Source organism: Macaca fascicularis, chromosome 1 (genome assembly GCF_037993035.2).
Source record: "Macaca fascicularis isolate 582-1 chromosome 1, T2T-MFA8v1.1".
Lineage (NCBI taxonomy): Eukaryota > Metazoa > Chordata > Mammalia > Primates > Cercopithecidae > Macaca > Macaca fascicularis.
In genome coordinates this window covers 172,143,815-172,170,740 of record NC_088375.1, presented here as the reverse complement: position 1 = coordinate 172,170,740, position 26,926 = coordinate 172,143,815, and the positions used below count along the sequence as shown (strand labels likewise).

General features: G+C 36.2%; 1 protein-coding gene across 17 annotated transcripts in view; it reads right to left on the bottom strand.

Moving 5' to 3' along the window:
- Positions 1 to 26,926, bottom strand: part of DOCK7 (dedicator of cytokinesis 7) — a 228,671-nt gene that overhangs the window by 79,838 nt on the left and 121,907 nt on the right. For 6 of the 17 annotated variants that reach the window (XR_012419326.1, XM_005543186.4, XM_005543187.4 and 3 more), the window contains exons 21-30: positions 25,575 to 25,739; positions 22,547 to 22,716; positions 14,461 to 14,553; positions 13,169 to 13,258; positions 12,804 to 12,839; positions 12,126 to 12,221; positions 9,262 to 9,402; positions 9,058 to 9,171; positions 6,775 to 6,945; positions 4,402 to 4,541 (exon numbers count right to left, since the gene is read on the bottom strand). Coding sequence is in view for 16 of the 17 variants with exons in the window: in XM_005543186.4 (XP_005543243.1) it covers positions 4,402 to 4,541; positions 6,775 to 6,945; positions 9,058 to 9,171; positions 9,262 to 9,402; positions 12,126 to 12,221; positions 12,804 to 12,839; positions 13,169 to 13,258; positions 14,461 to 14,553; positions 22,547 to 22,716; positions 25,575 to 25,739 (1,216 nt within the window). In the remaining variant the exon portion in view is untranslated. The remainder of the gene's footprint in view (positions 1 to 4,401; positions 4,542 to 6,774; positions 6,946 to 9,057; positions 9,172 to 9,261; positions 9,403 to 12,125; positions 12,222 to 12,803; positions 12,840 to 13,168; positions 13,259 to 14,460; positions 14,554 to 22,546; positions 22,717 to 25,574; positions 25,740 to 26,926) is intronic. The other 11 variants (XM_005543195.4, XM_065521407.1, XM_005543196.4 and 8 more) reach the window with 4 other exon arrangements.

Below are 26,926 nucleotides of genomic sequence, written 5' to 3'. Positions count from 1 at the left end.
ATTTTTTTTTTTTTTTGAGACAGAGTCTCGCTCTGTCGCCCAGGCTGGAGTGCAGTGGCCGGATCTCAGCTCACTGCAAGCTCCGCCTCCCGGGTTTACGCCATTCTCCTGCCTCAGCCTCCCAAGTAGCTGGGACTACAGGCGCCCACCACCTCGCCCGGCTAGTTTTTTGTATTTTTAGTAGAGACGGGGTTTCACCGTGTTAGCCAGGATGGTCTCGATCTCCTGACCTCGTGATCCGCCTGCCTCGGCCTCCCAAAGTGCTGGGATTACAGGCTTGAGCCACCGCACCCGGCCTTAACTTTCTAATTATAATGAAAGTTTCTAAAGAGCAAATCTTTGGTTAATTATAGAACATATTATTGCCACTTAAGGAATTATTCTTGATTATATAGCAGCATGTGGATTGAAAGACAAACATTCCTCTCAAGGATCTTTCTAAGACAATGCTGCATATAATCTATATACCTCCCAAGACAGTAAAATTTAAAGGTGAGATGTGAGTTTCTTACAGTTAATCATTCATTCATCAAATTAACATACATTACCAAGTGCCCACTTTGTTCCAGACACAATACTAAGACACTGGGAATACAGCACTGAACAAGAAAGACAAGGTGCCTGTTCTTATGCTGGCACATGCTCACATTCTACTGTGAGAGGACAGATAATAAACAAGCAAATTTCAGATAAGTGCATTGTAGAAACTAAAACAGGGTTATATGGTTAAGAATGACTGTGATAAGGGCAACACGGCTGTTACTTATTTATGAGACAAAGTCTTGCTCTGTTGCCGAGGCTGTGGCATGATGTTGGCTCACTGTAACCTCCGCCTCCCAGGTTCAAGTGATTCTCATGCCTCAGCCTCCCGAGTAGCTGGGATTAGAGGGATGCACCACCACGCCCAGGTAATTTTTGTATTTTTAGTAGAGATGGGGTTTTACCATTTTGGCCAGGCTGGTCTCAAACTCCTGACCTCAGGTGATCCACCCACCTCAACCTCCCAACGTGGGATTATAGGTATGGATTATAGGCTGGGATTATAGGTATGAGCCACCACGCCTGGCCTATTTATTTATTTATTTATTTAATTTTCTTGAGACAAGGTCTCACTCTGTCACCCAGGCTGGAATACAGTGGTGTGATTATTGCTGCCTTGACCTCTTGGACTTAAGTGATCCTCCCTCCTCAGCCTCCTGAGTAGCTGGGACTATATAGGCATGCACCACCACGTCTGGCTAATTAAAAAAAAATTATTGGTACAGACAGGGTCTCACTATGTTGCCCAGGCTGGTCTTGAGCTCCTGGGCTTAAGCAATCCTCCTGCCTCATCCTCACAAAGTGCTGGGATTACAGGCATAAGCCTCCGTGCCTGGTCAACATGGCTGTAATTTAGGTTGGGTGGTCAATGAAAATCTCACTGAGAAGATGCTGTTTGAACAGATACCTGAAGAACCACAAGCAAGAAATGATTATGTGAACATCTGAGGGCTGTTCAACATTGCTTCAAGAGGAGAAAAATCCACGTGCAAAGGCCTGAAGGTGGGAATGAGCTTGGCGCATTAGAGAAACAGAAAGTAGGCCAGCATGGCCAGATCTTGGTATGTGAGGAGGAAGAGAGTGGCAGGAGAAGACAAGAGCCAGATATACAGGGCCTTAAGAACCTATATATGGCAACTATATGCAAGACTATCTTGCAGTCATGAGACGCTCCAGCCTTAGGATAAAGCTGACACTTCCAGCAGAGGTAAGAAATGTAAAGAACTGGAATCATGATGGTATCACTGAACTGATGATATTACTGTGATAAAAACCTATTTTTCCGGGGGTTGATCTGTTCGGAGCCCCCTCCAGCTTTATACCAGGGAGCTGTTTTCTTCTTTCTTTCCTCTTTCTTGCCTATTAAACTTTCTGCTCCTTAAAACCAAAAATAACAAATAATAAATAATAAAAATCCTATCTTTCTTCCAATTTTGAAATAGTAAATTTCCTTCCTTTAATAAAGCCAGCTGGAGGAAGAATTTTCTATTTATTGTAACCAAAAACACCTTCATATACCAAGTAAACATACTGAAAATATAGATTCAAATGAGTGAGCTATACCAGTTATTTTTAAAAGCTAGTATGTTTAGATAAGTTGTTTTTAGAGTGTTTTTCCCCAAACAACAGATTCTTTTATTATTTTTTTTAATGACATCATAGTCATTTGTCAAATGGCAAAATACAAAAGTGGCGCCAAGCAGGGGTGGAAGGCCCAGAGTTTCACCCATTTAGTTTGCCCTCTCTGTACTCCAAAGTCTGCACACACTGCCCACCCCAATCTACACAGAAACCCATTAGCACCTCTTCAGGACCCTCCAGCTCTGTTTAGAACACAGGGTGAAAAACTATTTCTTTAAAATAGGTTCCAAACTTAGGAAGTTGCCATTATAAAAACACACGTCTTTCTCTTGCAGATCTGGCCTTTCACAATTTATTCAGTATTGACTATGCCCCTGACATACTGCTAAGAACTTGACATACCTCCTCTCTTAGTCATTCAATAAATAGAGAACCCTTGTAAAAACCTATTTAAAGTATCTTTTTGTTCTCTGGAGTTCTTGTATGAGGCTAAACTGCATTATAAACTTGTATTATTCCTACTATGAGAAAAAACACTTTTAAGTCATTATTACCCAAATGAGTTATGGTCATAGTATTAAGATGGACATACCACACAAAGGATGCTGGACCACAACAACACATCAAGCTTTTTTTTTTTTTTTTTGAGAAGAAGTCTTGCTCTATCACCCAGGATGGAGTGCAGCAGTGTGATCTTGGCTCACTGCAACCTTTGCCTCCTGGATTCAAGCAATTCTCATGCTTCAGCCTCCCGAGCAGCTGGGATTACAGGCACAAGCCACCGTGTGCGGCTGATTTTTGTTATTTTTAGTAGAGATGGGGTTTTGCCATGTCAGCCAGGCTGGTCTCGAACTCCTGGACTCAAGTGATCTGACTGCCTTGGCATCCCAAAGTGCTGGGATTAAGGTGTGAGCCACTGCGCCTGGCTACATCAAGCTATTTCTATAAATTCAAATCATCAGGCCAGTGCAGTGGCTCACGCCTATAATACCAGCATGTTGGGAGGCTGAGGCAGAAGAATTGCTTGAGCCTGGGAGGTAGAGGTTACAGCTGGCTGAAATCAAGCCACTATTGTCCAGCCTGGATGAGGGTGACAGAGTGAGACCTATTCTCAAAACAACCAAACAAACAAACAAAAATCACCTCATCAGACAACATATTTTTCTAATTACATCAATTTCCAAACATCCTTTAAAAATGTACACAACTTTGGAAGTTTTTAAAACCTAAAGACATTTGTTTATAGGGCAATTTTTGAAATAAAATGCTACATAGTATGATGGCAAATTATAAATTTTTGGCCAGGCGCAGTGGCTCACACCTGTAATCCCAACACCTTGGGAGGCTGAGGTGGTGGATCACTTGAAGTCAGCAGTTTGAGACCAGCCTGGACAACATGGTGAAACCCCATCGTTACTACAAAAACAAAAAAATTAGCTGGGTGTGGTGACATGTGCCTGTAGTCCCAGCTTCAGGAGGCTGAGGCTTGAACCCAGGAGGCAAAGGTTGCAGCGAGCCGAGATCCCACCACTGCACATTAGCCCGGGAGACTCCGTCTCAAAAAAAAAAAAAAAAAGAAAGAGAACTTGGGCTCTAGAATAAAGCCTTGGTTCAAAGCCTGGCTCTGCCACTTTTTACTCAGTGACCTTTCTGTGTTTCTGTTTTTCTAATCTGCAAAATGGGTATAATAACAGAACTTGCCTTCTTAGAGTTATTCTGAGGATTAAATGACTTAATACTTATAAAGTACTCAGAACTGAGCCTATCATACAGCTATTATTCAATAAGTGCTATTTTTTCCATTGTATAAAATTCTTCTTCACAAAAGTGACTTTAAATATATGTATATTCACACAATTAGCATACCTGAGATGTTGCAAGAGCAAGAATCTGTCTCAAACAAACAAAAAAGGATAAATTTTCCTGACAAGGAATCAAAGACCATTTTCCTCAAATGAAAAGCACTTACTTTATATCAACAAATCTATCTACTAATATGCACAATTTATTTTATATACTATTAAGAAAAAGAATGATACTAAATGAATCATGATATGCCACCAATTTTAAGACAAATCCCAAATTCAGAGGTGACAAAATATGAGAAAAAGTCTTTCATAAAATTGATTAAACAGATAAGTGAGAAACTTAGTGAAGAGGGAAGTAGAAAAAGAGTGTAAAAGATTACTCTCCTAATCCTTGGGAAATGTGAGTGGAATACTTCTGTCCACTGTTGAAAATCAAACTCATATTCTACAAGGTAAAAACTGTTCTACTTACCCTTCAGCATCAGGGTCTAAAATGACAGCCAGCTCTGTTAACACAAGTCCTGCCAAATAATGCTGTTGGCGGAAAGGCACGGACAATTCAAACATATTTGCAATCTTTTGGTCTTGTACATTCGTAGAAAATCCAGAACTCTGTTGGAGAGTGAGGTAGAACAAGACTATAACAGCAGTGCAACAAAACATCCTACAGACAGAGCAATATAAGAAATGAAATACTTTTTCCTAGGGTAGTTTATTTTATATTACTAACACTAAAGAAAGCAACTTTTCAGACTTTTGGGACAGGAAACTATAATGAGATTGCTTTATTAATTTAATTACTTTATTAAAGAAATTAACCATTGAAAATTTAATTATTTTACATTTCTTTTTTCATATATACTTTCATTTTCCCCTTTATTCTCTTAGCCACTTTTCAGTATCACACTCTGACAAAAAAAAGAAGCAACTAAATCCAAATGACATAGATGCACTTACCCCAAAGTTTAAGAGAAATATTCATAGTTAAGGCTACTGGTTTCCAGAGAAATTCAAAACACCAGTACAACTGTTTTTCACAGAATATACTATCTCTGGAAAATTACCATCATTTTGTTGTCTACTGAGTTTTTTTTTAACGTCTTAATACTGCAAAATATTATAGCATTCTCCAAGAAACAGTCCATATTGAGGACTCACGTGGGGTTTCTTAGAGCAACAACAGATTTCATATTTCTCCATGGCGAAAATCATCTCCTAATGAGAATATAAAACTCTTCCTAGCCTTTCAAAAAAGAGTGATGTCTCTGTTATCTAATAGAATCTGAAAATTATGTAGCTAGCTGAGAAGTGGGCAACAAGATAACAGAAGAAACTCTATGAGCATTTCCTGGCTCAATGAGATGTTCAGTAAGAAGTTAGATACAAACAAATATGTTTCCTTAAGGGTGTTAGCAATCATATTTATGATTCATCTGTCTGTGTAGCTACATCTTTGGCAGAGGATAGGGAAAGAGAGAAAAAGGGCAGCCTCATCCACTAGATTAAGGGCATGCTAGCCAGACTGAACAGTTTGTGGAAAAATAGGCTGATCCAGAAGATTTTTTTTACAAAGATAAAATGAAAAGTTGTAGGCACCCTTTGATGTTTTCTAGTCTTTCTAGCTGAAGTGTAAATTTTGTTTTTTAAATCAAGCATATGAGATATCACCTACATAATCCTATTCAGGAATTAAATATATTGAAAACAAAATTAAGAAGTACTAAGATTAACTTTCACTTTAGAAATTAAGAGCTTAAAGAAAGCAGCCTCCTTGCCTCAGGAACAATACAGTAGAAAGAGTGTTTCACTGGCGAAAGGGAAATACAGGCTTCTCTGATACTAAAACCACAAAATCTCTTAATCTCAATTTATAAAAGAGGACGTACATCTTATCTACTACAATAACACTTTTTCATCTATAGAGACCCTACTAGCTATTGAAGTCAAGTACCACCCACTGAAAAACCCATCAATTTTCATCCAGTTTCCTTTGGGGCTTCTGGATACAAGAGAGTTAAGCAGGGCTTTGTCATGCCTCCACTGCAGTTTGACTTCTCTGTTCAATTATGCTTCATCCCCCACTTCCTTTCACAAGTATTGATCTCTAAAAACATCTTGCATTTGAGACTCATTCTTCGTGTCTGTTTCAGAGAACCCAATTTGTGAAAACATCTAAATTAGTGAGTTTATTTAGGCGAATTCACTCACATGTGCATTAAGCCTATGAAAGGAATACAAAACAGTGGTTAAGAACTTGGGCTCAGCCAGGAGCGGTGGCTCACACCTGTAATCCCAGTACTCTGGGAGGCTGAGGCTGGCGGATCACGGGGTCAAGAGATTGAGATCATCCTGCACAACCAACATGGTGAAACTCCATCTCTACTAAAAACACAAAAATTAGCTGGGCATAGTGGCACACGCCTGTAGTCCCAGCTTCTTGGGAGGCTGAGGTAGGAGAATCACTTGAACCCAGGAGGCAAAGGTTGCAGTGAGCTGAGATCACGCCATTGCATACTAGCCCGGGAGACTCCATCTCAAAAAAAAAAAAAAAAACAGAGAGAGAACTTGGGCTCTAGAATAAAGCCTTGGTTCAAAGCCTGGCTCTGCCACTTTTTACTCAGTGACCTTTCTGTGTTTCTGTTTTTCTAATCTGCAAAATGGGTATAATAACAGAACTTGCCTTCTTAGAGTTATTCTGAGGATTAAATGACTTAATACTTATAAAGTACTCAGAACTGAGCCTATCATACAGCTATTATTCAGTAAGTGTTACTTTTTTCATTGTTTAAAATTCTTCTTCACTGAAGTGACTTTAAATACATGTATATTCACACAATTTGCATACCTGAGATGTTGCGGAAGAAACAGAAGGTGATGGAGATGCAGGTGGAGTAAGTAAGCTGCAGGGTAAGTTTAATGTAACATAGTGCTCATGACTGCAGATGATTCGCAGAAAATCCAGCCTCAAGGACACCAGAATGCTTGGATTCGGTAATGAGTAAAGCTTTGAAGACACCTTGTAAGCAATGCATAAGTAAGAGAACACCAATTGAATCTATTATTTCTTTAATACTAATACCAGAATGGCGAATTAGAATTAAAGAGGTAGTACTTGGTATCCAGTTTGGATTTTGTGGCTTAAGTAACAGTATCACCTTTTTCCAGAGTTACTGCTAAAATTAAAAATTTAAAACTATAAGGTTTACTATATAAACACATTTGACTAACCTAAAAGCCACATTCTTGTGTTTCCAATATAGCACCAATATTTCTACTTCTCATAAAACAGGGAAAACACATACCACCAAAATAACTTCATATTACTTCCTTCTTTTTTTTTGAGACAGAGTGTTGCTCTGTCGCCCAGGCTGGAGTGCAGTGGCGCAATCTCGGCTCATTGCAAGCTCCGCCTCCTGGGTTCACGCCATTCTCCTGCCTCAGCCTCCCGTGTAGCTGGGACTACAGGCGCCCGCCACCGCACCCGGCTAGTTTTTTGTATTTTTAGTAGAGACGGGGTTTCACCGTGTTAGCCAGGATGGTCTCGATCTCCTGACCTCGTGATCCACCCCTCTCGGCCTCCCAAAGTGCTGGGATTACAGGCATGAGCCACCGCGCCTGGCCCTTTATTACTTCCTTCTTAAAAGAAATTATCAATTCTTTTTATAGCAATTTGTGCTTACCTATATTTATAATTTGTCTGTTTTCTCAGCGACATCATAAGCTACTTGAGGAGACATACTATAAACTGATTTGATAGCTTTAGTATCCCTACAGCTTAGCTCTATGTTTGACAAATATAGGAGGTCAATGCTTAAAGAAAAAAGACAGGATAAGTTCTGGTAGCAATAGTACATAAAGTTTTGGGGGAAAGGTAAAAATGATACATATCGTGTTGAAGTACTTTCATGTGGGTGAGTGCCCATGCACAGTTTTAACTTTTCTGTTAGAAGAACTAAAAAAGGCCGGGCACGGTGGCTCACGCCTGTAATCCCAGCACTTTGGGAGGCCAAGACGGGCGGATCACGAGGTCAGGAGATAGAGACCATCCTGGCTAACACGGTGAAATCCTGTCTCTACTAAAAAATACAAAAAACTAGCCGGGTGAGGTGGCGGGTGCCTGTAGTCCCAGCTACTCGGGAGGTTGAGTCAGGAGAATGGCGTAAACCCAGGAGGCAGAGCTTGCAGTGAACTGAGATCCGGCTACTTCACTCCAGCCTGGGCGACAGAGCGAGACTCCATCTCAAAAAAAAAAAAAAAAAAAAAAAAGAAGAGATAAACAATAAAGGCATCCAATAGAATATTCAAAATTCTAAATATTAGACTGCCAAATAGAATTCTGGACTATTAGTTCCCCAAAACTAATCTGTAGACCAGTTGTGAGGTGCTTCACAAGCACTGTGTGCTCCTCACCCCACCACCATGAAAAGTTTGAACTTCTCAATAATTCTGGGAAGGGACTCAGAAATATGTGTATGTTTAAAGCTCCTTTAAAAGGTAATTCTAAAAGGCTTATATAGTTTACTACCAAAGTGGCCTAGCAGAACCAATAATTAATGTTTTCTAGAAGGCAGACTTCACTAATCAGTTGATAAAAATTTTAAAACAAAATCAGCTATGTGTGGAAAAGTTCCAGGATGCTTTTAATTTAGTAAAGTCAAGATAATGAACAACATTTGGCAAATGCGTAAACATCTGTCCATAATTCCAAACTCTACAACATCCAGGGCTGGATTAGGAGGAATACCCAGCAAAATGCAGCTGCTTTAAAAATCACTCAAGATACAAAAGTCCAGTCGGTATAAATGCTCCACTTGCATGACATCTTGAGACTGCTTTACATTACTACTGACTTGATGGTATGATCCAGAATGGGATTAAAGAGTCACGAGTAGGCCAGTATAACTCAAGGAAATACTGGCTGTACTGATAACAGCTTGCCACAGTCCTTGTGTCCTGATAAAACAAGTATAATTTATTTTTGCCTTGCTAGTAAATACATGTTACTTTAGGCAACTTTTTGTTTCAACATCAGTATATAAATGTGCTCTTAAGGTCTCTTAGCTCTAACTCTGAAAAGAACATAGTATTTAAATTATTTGATTACTAATTATTCCTAACTATGGATTACCTGTTTATAGCAGGACTTTATAAGGCTAAAAACAAATCCTCTGTCCATAACAGACAACAGATCATTGAGAAAGAATGCAAGGCTTGTATTGAGTCTCTCAACCATTTCTGTGTCCTGTGAAACAGAATATAAAACAAAAACAAATTAAAGTATGATAGTTTAATCTGAGCTTGAAAGAGAGATAAGTGGGGAAAAAGTTATTACCTTCTGAAATCGTGAAACTATATCACTAGCAATCGTGCTGACAAGAGCTGCAATGTCATCCATGAAACGTTCTGGAAAACGACTTTTCCTTGGAGCATCAAGTTTATCATTAAAGTATAAATGGTGCACCATGCTCTTTACCTGAAAAAAAGATAGAAATTATGAGTTTAATTTCCTATGAATATAATTAACAATTACAACAACTCTAAACACCTGGACTCTCTCTAAAATATGTCATGTAATTTAATAGATGACTGAAATATTTTTAGCTTCTCAAATATTTTTTAAAATTCCCGATGATGTTTTGTATTTGCTAAGAAAACAAACAAAACACTATATTACCTTCAGAAAATTATGCTGGCTAACAATAGGACAAAAAATTCTGTGTATGTCAACAAAAAAAATTTCAACCTTTAAATTTTTTTTTTTTTTTTTAAGGAAACAGGGTCTCACTCTGTCACACAGGCTGGAGTACAGTGGCATGATCATAGCTCACTGCAGCCTCCAACTCCTGGGATCAAGTGATTCGCCTGCCTCAGCCTCCTGAGTAGCTAGGACTATAGATGCACACTACTACACCCAGCTAATTTTAAAATTTTTTTATAGAGACAGGGTTTGGCTATGTTGCCCAGACTGGTCTCAAATTCCTGGCCTCAAGTGATCCTTCTGCCTCGGCCTCTCAAAATATTTGGATTACAGGCATATAATCTATCACATGCAGCCAAAAAAAATTTAATTAAATTTTTCCAAGACTCAATAATTTTGCCATTCCAAAGCTCCCAAACTGTAAGCTTTGAAAGGTTAGAAACTCAGTCTTCACTATAGTGTCCTCAGTAGCTAATACACAGATGACAGCATATAGTGGGAATACAATAAATATGAGGACTATATTGTACTGTATTTGTACTGAATATTGTACAGATTCTTTATTATAACACTGTGGTAATGGTAATAAAGAATAAACTTTAAATTCAGGGAAACTGAAGCTAAAGTCCTATACTTAAAATAGAGCACAGCCAAGTTTTAAATTGCAGTCTTTGACTATTTTGTATTTTAGAAATCTGAACATAAATGTAAGACTATTAAAAAACAGTCAAAAATTACAATTTTTACCTTACAAGAGAAGCAGAGAAGCACATGAATTACAAATTTAAGGTTTATTTTCTAGGAAAAAAATGAGTTGTCACTTACATGTAGTCCCTGATTTATTTTTTCTGTAGATTATTAAATCTCTAGAATAAAATGTTCTCTTACCCATAACATAGGCAACATTCAATGCTGAGTACCACCCTATGACATACTCTGGAAGATCCTTTTCTCTTTTTTGTTGTTTTATTTTTTTTTTTTTACATACTTCTTTTTTGGAAGAAAAAGTTTCAGTGATTTCAGCTTTCTAGAGGCTGAAGAGGAAGGTGAAGAAGATGGTCCCAAATGCTGAAATGTCTGAGTTTTAATTACAGTCCTACTACCTACAAGCTGTGCACACTAAGACAAGTTACTTAACCTCTCTGTGCCTTAGTAACACCTAGGCCACAGGGCAGTACTAGCATATTGTGCTGACTTGATAAATGTTTGTTGCCTTTGTTTACATATGTGTATGTTTACATATACAAGTTTATATGTACAGGTGACCCTTGAACAGCATGGGTTTGAACTGCATGGGTCCACTTATATGTGGGTTTTCTCCCACTTCTGTCATTCCTGAGATAATAAAACCAACCCCTCCTCTTCAGTCTACTCAATGTGGAGACAATGAGGATGGAGACATTTATGATGATCTACTTCCAATTAATGAATAGCAAATATATTTTATCTTCCTTATAATTTTCTTAATAACATTTCTTTTCACTAGCTTATTCTAAGAACACAATATATAATACGAATAACATACAAAATATGATTATGTTATCAGTAAAGTATTTGGTCAACAGTAACTATTTGGTCAACTTAACTATTAGTAGTTAAGTTTTAGGTGAGCCAGAAGTTATATGCAGATTTTGACAGTGTGGGGGAGTTGGTTCCCCTAAACCCCATGTTGTTCAGGAGTCAACTGTTCATATATATTTATTAATTAAAATATTAATTCACTCATTTTAAAAGTATCATTTATTTGATTAAGCAAAAATATACTTAAACAAATTTAAAGAGACAGGATCTTGCTCTGTCATTCATGCGGAGTGCCATGGTGATCATAGCTGACGGCAGCCTTGAATTTCTGGGCTCAAGCAAGCCTCCCTCCTTAGCCCTCCAAGTAGATGGAACTACAGGTGTGTGCCACCAGGTTTAGCTAATTAAAAAAAAATTTTGTTTTGGTAGATACGGGTTCCCGCTATGTTGCCCAGGCTAGTCTCAAACTCCTGATCTCAAGTGATCCTCCTGCCTCGGCTTTCTAAAGTGCTGGGATTACAGGTGTGAGCCACTGCACCCAGCCAGTACTGTTGTTTTTTTATTTATTGTAACTGGCAATTCCCTAAAAGTTTATTAGCCATAATAATAGCAGTGGGTATCTATAAAGCTCTTTGTATCTCTGGTATAAAATCTACAATACTGTCATTTATAGACTTCATATATAATGACTAGCAAAGAATGTATCACAAGTTTCCTTTGAAAATATAGCTAGCTTATGCAACCATCCCTGAGAAAATAAGGGTTAAAATGAGTCTCACTCTTCATAATTCCACCTAAACTGTGTTGAGTGTCCACAGTGTTTATTGAGAGATGTAACACATGTAATTTTGCCTTGGAGACACATGTAAAAGAGTAAGATGTACAATAGAAAAATACTTTTAAGATAACAAATGAGCTAGCATAAAATTGTTCACTAAGAGAAAAAATATTAAAGAACATGCTCAGTTTTTGCTCACCATTAACTCAAAAAAGAACCAGGCTTGTTGCAAAGCTGATTCCCGAACGCTGCCACTGCAAACAACCCACTGCAAAGCCAGCTCCTCATGAAAAAGCTATCCAGAAGTAAATCCAAAGTTATTATCAAAGTCAAGTCTGCTGATAACATAAACCAAATAATAATGCAAATACAAATGAAGATATAATGAGAATAAGCAAAATAAGGCACGTGAACCATTCAATGATGCACTGAAGACACCCATTAACGAAACGGCTATTTAAGCATGTAAGACAGTGGTATGTGGAACAGCTGAAAAAATTACATGTTATCTTGCAGTAAAATGTAATTTTAAAACGACAGGTAGAAGATAGCCTCCTAAATTGTACCTGCAAACAGAAACTAGACTAAAATCTTACAGCACAGTAATATCTTGTTTGTATCTTAAGTACATTTTTAAACATACGCAAATACACGCATGAACTTTGCTGGTACAATTTAGGAAATACGTTTTAAAATTTAAACTTTGCTATGAGCCATTAATTTTCGAGTTTTCAGGTAAGGTCTTTTTTAAAAAAAATAGCAGAAGATTTCTGCCTTATAATGGATATGCATACAAAGCATTTGCAAAGTAGTGTATATTAATATGAAAAAGGACTAACAAAACTGTGCATAAGGGAAGCAAATCAACATATCTTACTAAGAGTGACAATTTTTCTAACTCATCTTCCTTTCCCTGGAGATTTAAAACACAAAACAGAAGCAGTTACAGAAATATAATTAAGAGTTGATACATTTTTTTGGTACTAAAATTTGATGATCAAATTTGAATTCACTAAATTCTAAAAATAGTCAATCCCAAAGATATAAACATTATCATAATGTAAGAGAGTATATACTGACAAGGTATGCCCAAAAAGGCATCAGACAAACAATGCTTGCTCAGATATATTTTTCAGCACAATGCAATTACTGTATCTCATACTGGTTATGTAAAGAAATCTTACATCTATTTAATTGGTGAAATTATTTTCCCCCTTATGAATTGTCTTCATATGAATCTACCTTTTTAGTTGGTAAGCGTCCCGTTAATGTTTGTAAGAAACTTGACGTCTCTGTGTGCGAAGACATACGATTACAACTTCGATCCACAGCCTATGGAGTGAAGATGAATGAATGACGAGATAACATTAATGTTTGCAGTGGATGACTTTGCAGCTGACGGATTATGTACAAGTTTAAAACAGAGTTTTATTATGGTTTCAAAAACCATCTATTTTATTGCTCATCTCATTTTCACCATTTTAAGCTGCTTTAATGACAATGCATAAGTAGTATCAAAATGGCTTCTACATATTTTTGGTCTTTAAAAAAAGATGAGTATTTCAGTGATTATAAAATATTCAGTGTTGCAAAGAATGAAACTTTTATCTGTGTGATCTATATACATGCACATATCTAGTAAAAATATATAAAAAGTAAAAACATACTTCTCAACTGGTCTCAGAACAAATAAGAAATCAGTAACTTTATATTAAATAAACAAAGGAAAAAGTTTAGAATAATTTCTTTCACTTTTTCGTTATTATCAAAAACTACTATTCAGGTTTGTCATATACTAAATCAAATATAAATCATTTACTATATTAGAAACGAATTAAAAATTTTCTTTAAGAACAAGATTTCCCTCCAAAGCCAACACAGATGAGAAGTATATTTTGAGATATCATGCAGTATTAGTTATCAAGCAACTAGTCTTAAGTAAGCAAAACCTAATTCAGCTAAGGTACAACAAATTTCATACTTTGCAACACAGTACAAATTAAAATGGATTTTTGCTTCTGGTATTGAGTCTTACAGCATGGTGATCATATACTGTTCACATTTAATTTCAATTTATTGCCAGTCTTTCTATTCGGTGATTACGAAGAAAATAACAAGATAGTAAATGTTAAATGAAAATGATACAATAGTTACACTTTAAACCAAAAGCAAATAGAAAACTGTTAGGTTTTTTTCCTCCACATAAAAATTTAAAAATTGCTATTAAAGATGTGCTATTCCTAAAGAAGAAACTGTTATAAAAGCCATCAATTGCATAAGCAGCAGGCACTGAAATATTGATAGGGTATGTAAAGAAGAAAGAAGGCAGAGATAGGAAATAGGAAAGAAGCACATTACTGGTGCAATTGGTGGTATTCATGCATAGTAGTTGGAAAATGTGCTAAGTAAACAAAAATACACACTTTTTAATGATTAAAAAAAGCAAGCCACTGAAATCATAGTATATACTAAAAAGTAATGTTCTAACGGGAAACATCAGCAGCCAATAAAGAAACCTCTAATATAAACACCACCTGTGTTGATTCTGCACTTGGACTGGGGTTGGATCCCCATGGGGCAGCTTTTGGACCACCAGTGTTAACCCAGGAATTGGAGCGATCTAAACCCTAAGCATATAATAGAAAGCAGTTTGAAAGGAAAGAAATATTACATGTTGCATGCTATAAATTATTCTTAAAGAAATTCAGATCTTCTAATGCAAACATGTTTTTAATTAGTACTGTTAAAGCAACCAAAATTTGTAGGAACCTATAGCGTATTAGTTCACCAAAATTATCTTATTATATGACACAATTTTTAAAAAATCACCAAGACCAATAAGTATAGTATTTAAAGGTAATTTTTCTTTATGTAAAGAAATACTCTTGAAGTACCAATAACTAATGTTTCCACAGTACCACACCCCAAACTTTCTTTAAAGATAGTACAAGTTAGCAACAGATAATTTCCTCTGTATCTAACTGAGGTTTAAAGGAAAAATTGGAAGAAAAACACCCCATTCTTTGCTTGAAACTTTAATTTCATTCCATCTAACATCAACTGAAAACTACTATGCAGTGATACTCCATAATTCTATTTGACCTTGCCATCACCTTCACTCTCTTTTAGGTATAGACAGGAGAAATTAAGTAAAAACTTAAGAAAAAAATGATACCTAATATTTACTCCTTCCTAATAATGGATTTGGGGCTGCACTTGTAATTAAACACACTGGTCTACTATTTATTAATAAATATTACAAGGAAAAACATTATGCTGGGGCTGTCTATAGGAATTATATCTTCATCATCTTTATGAATTTAAAATTTCTTTAAGACGCTACTAAAGTATATGTCCAGAAGTGAATTTATGTTTATCTTTGTCTGAAAGGGGTAACTGTGATTTCAGGTGAAGGAAACAGAGGCTTTTCTTCTATTTCCTAAAACTGACTGATCGTGAGAATCACTTGAGAAGCTTTATGAAATTCAGATCCTGAGCTCTATCTCCATAAATCCGATTCAGCAGTTTGGACCGGGGACTTGAGAATCTAATAACTGGAACTGGAGCAAGTTGTAAAAGATTTTAAAGAATTATTAGGGTAAGAATAGCAAAGACAATCGAAGGCAAGCTGACGTAAATACATCAGGGCATGAGTACGGACCCAAACCAGAAACCACCAAACGAAAGACAGGTAAAAGTGAAGAGTTGGGAACAACTGTAATCAACTCTGTCTACACATTAGTGCCATTTGGGAAGCTTAATTAACAACAACAGTAACATAACAAATGTGCAGCACCCTACCTTAAAACAATTAAATCAGAATTGCTGTGAGTGTGCCCCAGACATCAGTATTTTTTAAATACTTCAAGAGAAGTTTTCAAAAAGAAAAGAAAGAAAAACTGCAACCCTCAAGGGCTTAGGTTTTAGGAGAATATTTGCTCCACCTTTTTTCATTTTTTCCCAAATATACAGAGAAGCTGAAATGATGGTACAATAATCACCCATTTCTCATCATTTTTGACAGTGATTGTCTAATATGGGAGTTAAGGTTCCAATCCAGGCTCTCCTGCTTACTAGCTGTAAAATCTAAGATAAATTACTTAATTTCTTTTTCAGTTTCTTATCTATAAAATAAAAATGATGAGAGCATCTCCCTTCATATGGTAAGAATCAAATTAAATAATGGAAGTAAATTACTAAGTTCAATGTCCTGAATATAGTAAACTCTCAAAAACAGTTTTATAAAAATTTTCCATACATATTTTTCTTAAAATGCTTTCTATCAAAGTAAATTAGACAATATCAAAATACTAGTAAAATTATGCCATCAGATTTGTTTAAAATATCCACCTTCTCAGAATCCCATTATAATATTTCAAATAAAAGCAAACCAAAAGACTTATGTTTTTCAGAGAAGTTAAAACAGTTTTCATTAGTCTCCAAAATTATGTCCAAGTCCAAAATTATGTCTCTTTTGTATAAAAGTGTAAAGTTCTTCCTACCAGATTCAATTTTTATAGTCACTACTCATGTTACAGAAATAACAAAACATGAGCATTTGATTTTTGCAAAATTATAACTGTCCTCTTTTCTCTCATAAATTTCCACAAAAAGAATAAAGACTTTGCTGTGCTCTTAAATTCACTTAACTTACTGTTTAATAATTTCCTTTAAAACTACAATATATGATAATTGCTAATATGAGAATAAAAAAATCTCTGTGCTATGAATTATATTTATATACACAATACTGATGTTCCGAACAGTTATAATTATACCAGTCAAAGCTAACTATTTAAAGAAAACTTGTGTTCAGTTATTTGGCAAAGCAAGTAAATCCCATAATTCAGGTGTTATAAAGCTACGAATTATATCAAACAGCCCATATTTAAGCAAATTTATCACTTATATTTAATCTAATAACTTTATGTTTACTGATTTCCAACAAACATGGAACAGATTAACCAAATATGTGCCCATGTGTATGTCAGTGTGAGGTTTTTTTGCCAAATCCCAGTAACACTATTAATTTTTTCCCTTACATATAGATAAGATCCTTCAGCAAGGCCCATACTGTATTTGATTTGACATCAACACTTGTGTTATATTACAAAGATTTTGCTTCATATTCACAAGTCCTCAGCATAGCGCCTAGCACACAGTAAGCTCTCAGTGTTTGAGAAATAAAAAAAATAGAAGATGATATATGAGAAAGAAATGTATCAAGGCAAAATTCCACTGGCATTTGATTAAAAGCAATAAAGTTCAGACCTGATGCAACCATGTATTACATAACTGAATGTTAAAAGACTAGCTAGAATTAAGGAAGCACAGCTAGTTTTGGCAACATAAGTATGAAGAAGTCTCACAAATATTTTCACATTTACATTACAGCCACTGGAGTAATAAAAGCCTGTTCATGTTATATAAATATTCTTAAATTTTAGGAGTTCTGCATTTTATATTGGGGAATAAAATATAACCAAAACGTTCATAAAGTCAAATCTCTGCAGATCTTTAAATATATAATTAATCCCAACAGTAAGAGGGCAAACAAAAGCATAATTCTGTTCTTGAAAAAGTGATCTAGTCCTGCAGTGTTTACTCATACTAACATGTCTTCATTGGATAAACATCTACTGAGCACCTTGAATAATTTAGACATTACAGGTGCCTTGGAACAAATATTCCCTGCCATGATGAAGTTTACACTCTGTTAAAGGCAGATAAACACTAAAAAAAAAAAAGTAAAAATATTTAATTCATACGCTACATTAAAAGGTAGTAAATGTGAGACAAAAAAAAAAAAAAAAAAAGACAAAAAACAGAATAAGGGGATTAGAAGGCTGAGGACACAGCCACTGGTTATACATTTAAATAAGATAATCAGAGTCAACCTCACTTGGAAGTTGGCCTTCAGAGTAAAGCTTAAAGGACTGAGGGAATAAGTCATTAGAAGACTGTGCTCAGATGAATGACATAATGACTTAATTTTTGTGTGTCTTAAGTCTTTTTTTTTTGAGACAGAGTCTAGCTCTGTCGCCCAGGATGGGGTGAAATGGCACCATCTTGGCTCACAGCAACCTCCGCCTCCTGGGTTCAAGTGATTCTCCTGCCTCAGCCTCCTGAGTAGCTGGGATTACAGGCATGTGCCACCACACCTGGCTAATTTTTCTATTTTTAGTAGAGACGGGGTTTCTTCATGTTGGTCAGGCTGGTCTCGAACTCCTGACCCCAGGTGATCCGCCTGCCTTGGCCTCCCAAAGTGCTGGGATTATGGGCGTGAGTCACCGTGCCCGACCATGTCTTAAGTCTTTAAAGCAACATTCTGGTTGCTATGTTGTGAACACAGCGTAGGGTAGAAGTAGGGAAACCATCTTTAAAGCTAGTACATTAATTCTGGGAGAGATGATGTAGCTCAGACCAAGATGGTAGTAATGGAGATGGAAAGAAGTGTCTCTACCTTTCATATATATCCAAATCTGAACAAAACGATTTAGAAAAAGCGGTTAAGTTTAGAACTCCAGAGAGAGATCTGTACTGGAAATACAATTTTGGGAATCATTAGCATAACATTTATGTGGTATTTAAAGCCATGGAACCTAATAAGCTCACCCAGGTAGAGTGTAGAGAGAAGACAAGAGAAAAGAAATAAGGACAGAGGCCTGAAACACATCCACATAAAGAGATCAGAACAGGAAGAATCCACAAAGAAGACTGAAAAGGTATAATCAGTAAACCAAGAGGGAAACCAACAGAATGCAGTACCCTGGAAGTCAAATAAATAGACTAAATCACAGAGGAAAAAAAAGTTTAACTGTGTCAAAAGCTGCTCGTAGGTAAAAGTAAGCTGAGTTCTGAAAAGTAACCACTGGATTTAGCAACATGAAGGGTGCTGGTGACATTAACAAGGACAGTTTTGGTGGAAAATGGGAGGAATATTTGACTGAAGTAGAGATGATAGAAGTACAAGAACTGCAGATAGCAAGTAAAGAAAATTATTAAGGAATTCTACTATGAAAGGTAGGAGAGAAATAGCAAATAAGGTAGCAGTTGAAATACTAGAGAATAATTATTACTTTTATTTTTAATTTTTGTGGGTACATAGTAGACATATGTATTTATGGTTTACATGAGATATTTTGATAAAGGTGTATCGTGTAATAATCACATCAGAATGAGTGGGGTATCCATCACCCCAAGCATTGATCCTTTGTGATACAGAGAATCAAATTATATATTTCTAATTATTTTAAAATAACTAAATAATAAACATTATTTACTTATTATTTAATTGTACAAATCATCCTGTTGTGCTATCAAATACTAGATCTTATGTAATACTCTTTCTATTTTTTTTCTGTACCCATTAACTATCTCCATTTCCCTCCCAACACCCACTGCCCCTTCCCAGTCTTTGGTAACTATCATTCTATACTCCATCTCCATGAGTTCAATTGTTTTAATTTTTACCTTTTACAAATAAGTGAGAATATGTGAAGTTTGTCTTTCTGTGCCTGGTTTATTTCACTTAACATAATGATCTCCATTTCCATCCTTGTTGTTGCAAATGACAGGATCTCATTCTTTGTTATGGGTGAATAGTACACCATTGTATATATGTACCACATTTCGTTTATCCAGTCATCTGTTGATGGACACTTAGATTGCTTTCAAATGAGAGGAATTATTTTTTCAAAATGAGAAAAATAATAGCATGCCTGTATGTGAATGGGAATGATTCAGTATTCAGGGAGAAACTGATGATGTGGAAGAGATATGGAAAAACTGGTGGAGTGTAGATCTTGAGCAGGTGAGACCAGATGAGAGCTTGAGTGAAAGAATTTAGAAAAATAAATAGCTCATCTACTCATTTTTAATACAGAAGAATATTAGGCAGTAGATAGTAGATGGCAATAGGTAGCTAGATAGGATGGTAAAAGTTTATCAAAGTTTTCTTCTGATGGTTTCAGTTGTCTCAATGAAATGGGAGATAAAATGAGAAAAGGAATGAGGCGGTGTTAGGAAGTTTGAGGTAACAAAAGAAGGAATGAAATCATTTCCTGGGACAACAGGAAAGTGATGGAGATACAGAAATACAGTATAATTGCCCGACAGCATCAAGGGCTCTCTCGAGGTTTATTTCAAATGAGACCAATCACCATGGTATTTCTCAAGACATGTTTAGCTGCACAGATGCTGACATGGCAGAGGCAGTCAACTGGGTTTAACTATGGTTTCAGGTTTGGGAAAGATAAGGGAACCAAAGTTTGCTTATAATGGGAATAATTTTTTTTTTTTTTGAAATAGAGTTTCACTTTTGTCTCTCAGGCTAGAGTGCAATGGTAAGATCTCGGCTCCCTGCAACTTCCACCTTCCGGGTTCAAGTGAGTCACCTGTCTCAGCCTCCCCAGTAGCTGGGATTACAGGCATCTGCCACCACACCTGGCTAATTTTATACTTTTAGTAGAGGTGAGGTTTCACCATGTTGGTCAGGCTGGTTTTGAACTCCTGACCTCAGGTGATCCGCCCGCCTCGGCCTCCCGAAGTGCTGGGATTACATGCATGAGCCACCACAGGCCTGATGGGAATAATTATGATTGCCCATAGACATCAAGCTGGCTGAGGAAGAAGAGAGAACATTAAGGGGGTGAGGCACAGTCAAAAGGTTGGAGGATCAAGATTAGAGATTGCAAAGGAGTAGATACATTATTAAGCTGTGGTACTATAAGAAAAACAGGAGATAACAGAGAACAAAATACATGAAATTGAGACTGTGAAAATTAAAGTTATTGGTAATGACAAGTTGCAGGGGTGTCCAATCTTTTGGCTTCCCTGGGCCATACTGGAAGAAGAATTGTCTTGGGCCACACATAAAATACACTAACATTAATGACAGCTGATGAGCTTACAAAAAAAAAAAAAAAAAAAAAAACCCCAAACAAACTCATAATGTTCCGAGAAATTTACAAATTTGTGCTGAGCTGCACTCAGAGCTGTCCTGGGCCACACGTGGCCTGCAGGACACAGGTTGAACAAGTTTGATATAAGGGAAGACCATGACTGAGGTGGAGTGGAAAACATGATCATCTAAAGAAGAGTTTCTTGAACTGCCAGGTCAACAAAATAAGAAACAATGAAGGGTAGCTATAAATAAACTTTAGATTCCTTATAATTTTGAGATAAAATTTTACACATTATTAGGGATTACGACTAAATAATTCAATAGGAAGGTAGCTATCAAAAATTTTGCAATAAAAAGAAAACAACATAAAAACTATGAAATAATACTTGATTTAGGACAAGACTGACAAATTCTCATCTTGCAATGGCTTTCTGAGAAATTACCTTGTATTTATATATTTGTATGTATTTATATCTATTTTAAAAATCGTTGATCTATTTAAAGGATATCTTGAAAAAAGGCAAAAAATTGTTTTTATATATATATATAGGCCTCTTTGTTCTATCTTGAGTTTATAATCTATCAAACATATAAGAAATAACTAACTCTAGAATTATGCTAAATAAGTCCTAATGTAAATCTTACAAAAATTAAGAGACATTTTAAAAGAACCTTAAGGAAATGCTGTCTATAGCTTCTTTTCTTTAGGAAAATTTCTGAAAATCCAAAAATCAAACTTATTCTACAGAAGAACTATACAGTATATAAATACACAGTATATAAATAATGCTAAGTATATTATAATAAAATAATTATATTATAATAAAATATAATCAATAATGAAAACAAGAATAAAAAACCTGAGTTCTTTTCTTTTTTTTTTTTTTTTGAGACGGAGTCTCGCTCTGTCGCCCAGGCTGGAGTGCAGTGGCACGATCTCGGCTCACTGCAAGCTCCGCCTCCTGGGTTTACGCCATTCTCCTGCCTCAGCCTCCTGAGTAGCTGGGACTACAGGCGCCCGCCACCACACCCGGATAATTTTTTTTTTTTGTATTTTTAGTAGAGACGGGGTTTCACCGTGGTCTCGATCTCCTGACCTTGTGATCCGCCCGCCTCGGCCTCCCAAAGTGCTGGGATTACAGGCGTGAGCCACCGCGCCCGGCCGAGTTATTTTCTTAAACATGGAAATATATGTGTGTGTGGGCGGCAGGGGGGAGGCCTTCTCTTTTTGCAGCTGCCATAGTACTCAGGTTATTCTGCAGTATCCCTTATAAATAACCCTGAGTATCATTCTTTCTAGTTTACAAAAATGGAAAATTGTTTAATCACTGTTCTTGATATTTTTTGGAGAAGAAGATCTCATGACTTAAATCAATGATGACATCTGTCTTCCAAATATCAGTCACATAGATTTATTTTAATTCTATATGAAGTCAATCTAGCCATTTTTTACATGATAGAGTGTCAGACTGACAACAGTAAGTTATATGCAGCTAGTGATCCCAGACAAATTTTAGGATTTTTAGTGTAGTTTGTAAGAGCAAGCATATTTAATAGAAAAATAAAACAGTGTTTACTGATAGAACAGAAATGTACAATTCTTTGCTAATTCCTAACTTACATACATCTCAAAATTCAGAATGAATGACAACTGGATATTTCTCATTTGTTCACAAAACAAAAACCAAATTTACAGATGCATGTCTTCAGTTTACCTTACTCCCGATGATTGATCGAACTTCATCATCTGGTGACGTGGGAGTCCCAGATATATCTGGATTGCTATTACTAAGGCTTCGAGAACGATTTAAATTAAGGCTTGCAGGTCTCACCGCAGATCTAGCCATTGTGGCATAATGCACTGATCCTCCCAAACCCCCAGGACCTAGAGTTGCACATGAAATAGCACATAATTAAAGAAAATTAGTCAGGAAAGGATTAGAAAAAAATCTCTGCCACTTCAGAAAGTTCCACAAAGATCATGAATTGCTTTGGTTTCTAAACAAAAAATATTAAACTTCCTTTTTTTTTTTTTTTTTTTTTTGAGACAGAGTCTCGCCAGGCTGGAGAGCAGCGGCTTGATCTTGGCTCACTGCAACCTCTGCCTCCTGGATTCAAGCGATTCCCCTGCCTCACCCTCCCAAGTAGCTGGGACTACAGGCGCGGCACCATGCCCAGCTAATTTTTGTATTTTTAGTAGAGATGAAGTTTCACCATGTTGGCCAGGATGGCCAATCTTTTGACCTCGTGATCCGCCTGAAGAGGCATGGTCTCCTAAATAAAAAGTTACATATATATATATTTTTTTTAAACAGGCAGGTGCCTTTTTTTTTTTTTATTAAGAGGCAGCACTGGAGTGCAGCAGTGAGACCACAGTTCACTACAACATTGGACTCCTGGACTCCCACCTCAGCCTTCTGAGTAGCTAGGACTACGGGCACACACTACCATGCCTGGCTAAATTTCTCTCTTTTTTCTTTGTAGGGACGGGGTCTTGGTATGTTGCCCACGCTGGTTTTGAACTCCTGGCCTCAAGCAATCCTCCTCTCTTGGCCTCCTGAAGCACGGGAAATTTTTTTTTTTAGAAAGAAAGAAAATAAAAACACTCAAGAACTAATGATTGCTGTATAAAGATGCTCTATTTTATGGCAGTTTATAAAACCATATGAACTGTAAATAAAATCATTATCTCTTCAGTGTTTCTATAATTGTATATTACACATACAATAAAAACCAAAATTAACAAGAGACACACACACACAGACACATGCGCGCACACACACACACCCCTTTCACTTCGGTATAGTTGGTTTTCGGACCCAAGATGCTCCAGCTGGTGTCTCTTCCTTTTTTCCCACCTCTCCTACTCTGCCCCTTGACAGTCACTAGAGAGAGTGCCAATTTATTGCTAACATCTCATAAATTAAACCATGTTTTATTTCTCTACCTTCATTATTGCTAACATCTTTTAAATGAGAGCATGTTTTATTTCTCTATCTTCATCAGTGACAATGTGAATAACAAAATGGTATCTTTATGATATACATACAAAAAACTAAAGATAATTTTCAGGTCCCAAGTGATATAAAAAAGCAAAGGCAGCCGGGCGCGGTGGTTCACGCCTGTAATCCCAGCACTTTGGGAAGCCGAGCATGTGGATCATGAGGTCAGGAGTTTGAGACCAGCCTGGCTAACACGATGAAATCCCATCTCTACTAAAAATACAAAAAATTAGCCAGGCGTGGTGGTGGGTGTCTACAGTCCCAGCTACTCAGGAGGCTGAGGCAGGAGAATGGCGTGAACCCGGGAGGCAGAGGTTGCAGTGAGCCAATATTGCGCCACTGCAGCCTGGGCGACAGAGCAAGACTCCATCTCAAAAAAAAAAAAAAAAAAAAAAAAAAAGCAAAGATTCCCTTTTTCTCTGAGAAAAATCAAGCCTAACATCATCTTCCAACCTGTCTTTTATTTTTAAAATAAAACATCCAGGAATTATGGTGATAATTTATTTTCATCTTTCTGAATGTCATATTTGCAAATGATATTAATACGTACCTGTTACCTAATTAATTCATACAATCTTTCAGGTCGGCATGTAAAAAAAAGATGTTTTGCAAAATCTGTGGAATTCTAATAGTGTACTGAATAAAAGAGTAAATGGAGTAGCACTGTAGATATTACATAATCACTCACACACTCATGTCCTCAAGTGGTATAATTTTAAAAATCAAGTTAGTAAATTATAAACCAGAATATAAATGTTAATTGCTTTTCTTTTTGCAATTAAGTGAAGAAACAAATTGGGCTGAAACTTAAAATCAGGTTACTATTATGTCTAGTTTTCATAAGGAATGTCACCATTATTAGTCACCGTTATGAATGTTAACATTGCCAACAGCTGATAAAGGGCACTTGCCATTATCATTAGTGTCATACGGACATATATGTGAGTAGATTAAATGATATGCACAACATAATCATTAGTTAGTTAAATGAACTAAAGGATTATTCACACTAAGACATCTCCCACCACTACCTCCACTATCACCAGTGGTACATGAAAGACAATAACAAGTTGAGTCTCCAATACTCAGAAAGGTTATATTATTTCACTGACCATGAAGAGATCAGCTAACCAGATAGAATTTTTATGTTTCTAGGAACAATCTTTTATATCACTGTAGATTTCAAAGGGTTTTCAGAAAACTACCGAGCCACCACATTTCTCCTTAAATGACAACAGCATTCTGAATGACAAATACAAGATTCTATTTTTCTTGTCTTTTTTATTTTTAAAAGACAGGATCTCACTCTGTTGCCCAGGCTGGAGCGCACTGGCAAGATCATAGCTCACTCTGGCCTCAAATTCCTGGGCTCATGAGATCCTCCTGCCTCAGCCTCCTAAACAGCTGGGATTACAGGGGCAAGCAATTCCTTATCTTAACAAGGAATGATAAAATGCTTCCAGAGACAAAGTTATTTGCAAAGTTCATTTCCAAAAATTAATTCAACCAAGAACTCTAATTCAAACTAAAGAAAACTATATATAAAAAAAAGATGACTAAAAATGTAATTTATTTATCCCTTTAACTTCAGCACCTAGCACAGTGAATGGTACTTAGCAGATGTTCAATAAATGTTTGCTATTGAATAAATGGGTCACAGTACAGACTACAAAATTATCTCAATACTGACATGAACATATAATTTATGAAAGACAGTTTCATAGTAAAAAGAATAAAATACCTGGTGATGATGAATTAGGGTAAGTATTTGGTAGGCGGAAAACATAATGAATATATGATGCAAGAAGGCTATTTCTGCCATGCTGGTCATGATTTCCTTCCAAGTTTTTGTGCAGTCGATTTATAATTGATGCCATGGCTTCAAAAGATGCTTGACCCAGGTTAACTTTTGAGAAAGAAGAAAATACCTTTACTTTAACTATTTTTAGACTGTAAATTCCACGAAGACCAAAGTTTTGTCATCTCTACATACGTTAAATATAGTGATTACACAGTAACTGTATAAAGATGATTACTATTTCATAATGACTTTTAATGACACCTTGGATTAGCTGAGCCAAAAATACTTTTCTGAGCAAAATGAAAAATAACTCATTTTACTAATTTAAGACAAAAATTACATGGGTTTGATTAGTCAAAAAAGAAAACAACGCTTAACAGATACCTATTATTTAGTAAAACAATACAAAGTACATAAGAAAAAAGAAAATACATTGTGTGTAATACCTTAAGAAGCAATTTCTCATTTTAAAGATCACTCCAAAAATCTAAATAGCATACAAGGGCATATATTACTTCTGTTTAAAAAAATTAAAAATAATAAAATGGATTATTGAAAATATTAACAATATCATAATAAAATAGTGAATAAGCAACTTGATTGGAATGAGTGAATCTGTAAAATGATTAGAAGGGAGAAAAAAGGAGGGGCTAGAAAAACAGGTTGAGGTAAGACTAACACCTACTCAGTCACTCAAGTCAGTATATAACAATAATTTTACAAAAATTGGGGAATTGTGATAAATTGCATACTGAGTAAATGGGTAAACTGAACAGCCACTTTGAGCAATAGAATCTTAGATTCTGTAATTTATTTAACCAAGACAGGAAATTATGAAGAGATAATGAGGCCAATTAAGTTTTCCCAAAAGTAGAATAACCAGACAAAATGGTCATTTAGGAAGATTAATCTATATATACTGAACTAGAGGGGAAAGAGACCAGAGACAGAAACCTGAGTGAAGTTAAGTGATCCTACCTGTGTTTCTGGTTAATTCTTTTCCTTTTTCTCACAGTGGCTACTCTAAGTTATCAGAATCCTTCTCGAAACTCAGGTCCTCCTTAATCCCTCCTTAGCAAATCTTGCCTTCTATCTCACAGAAGAAATGTATAAAGCATGAAAGTCCTCGCATTTTTCTTTTTCTTTTCCTTTTTTTTTTTTTTTTTTTTAGAGATGGGGTCTCGATATGTTGACCAGACTGGTCTGGAACTCCTAGCCTCAAGCAATCTTCCCATCTTGGCCTCCCAAAGTGCTGGGATTACAGTTGTGAGCCACCACACCTGGCCAAAAAT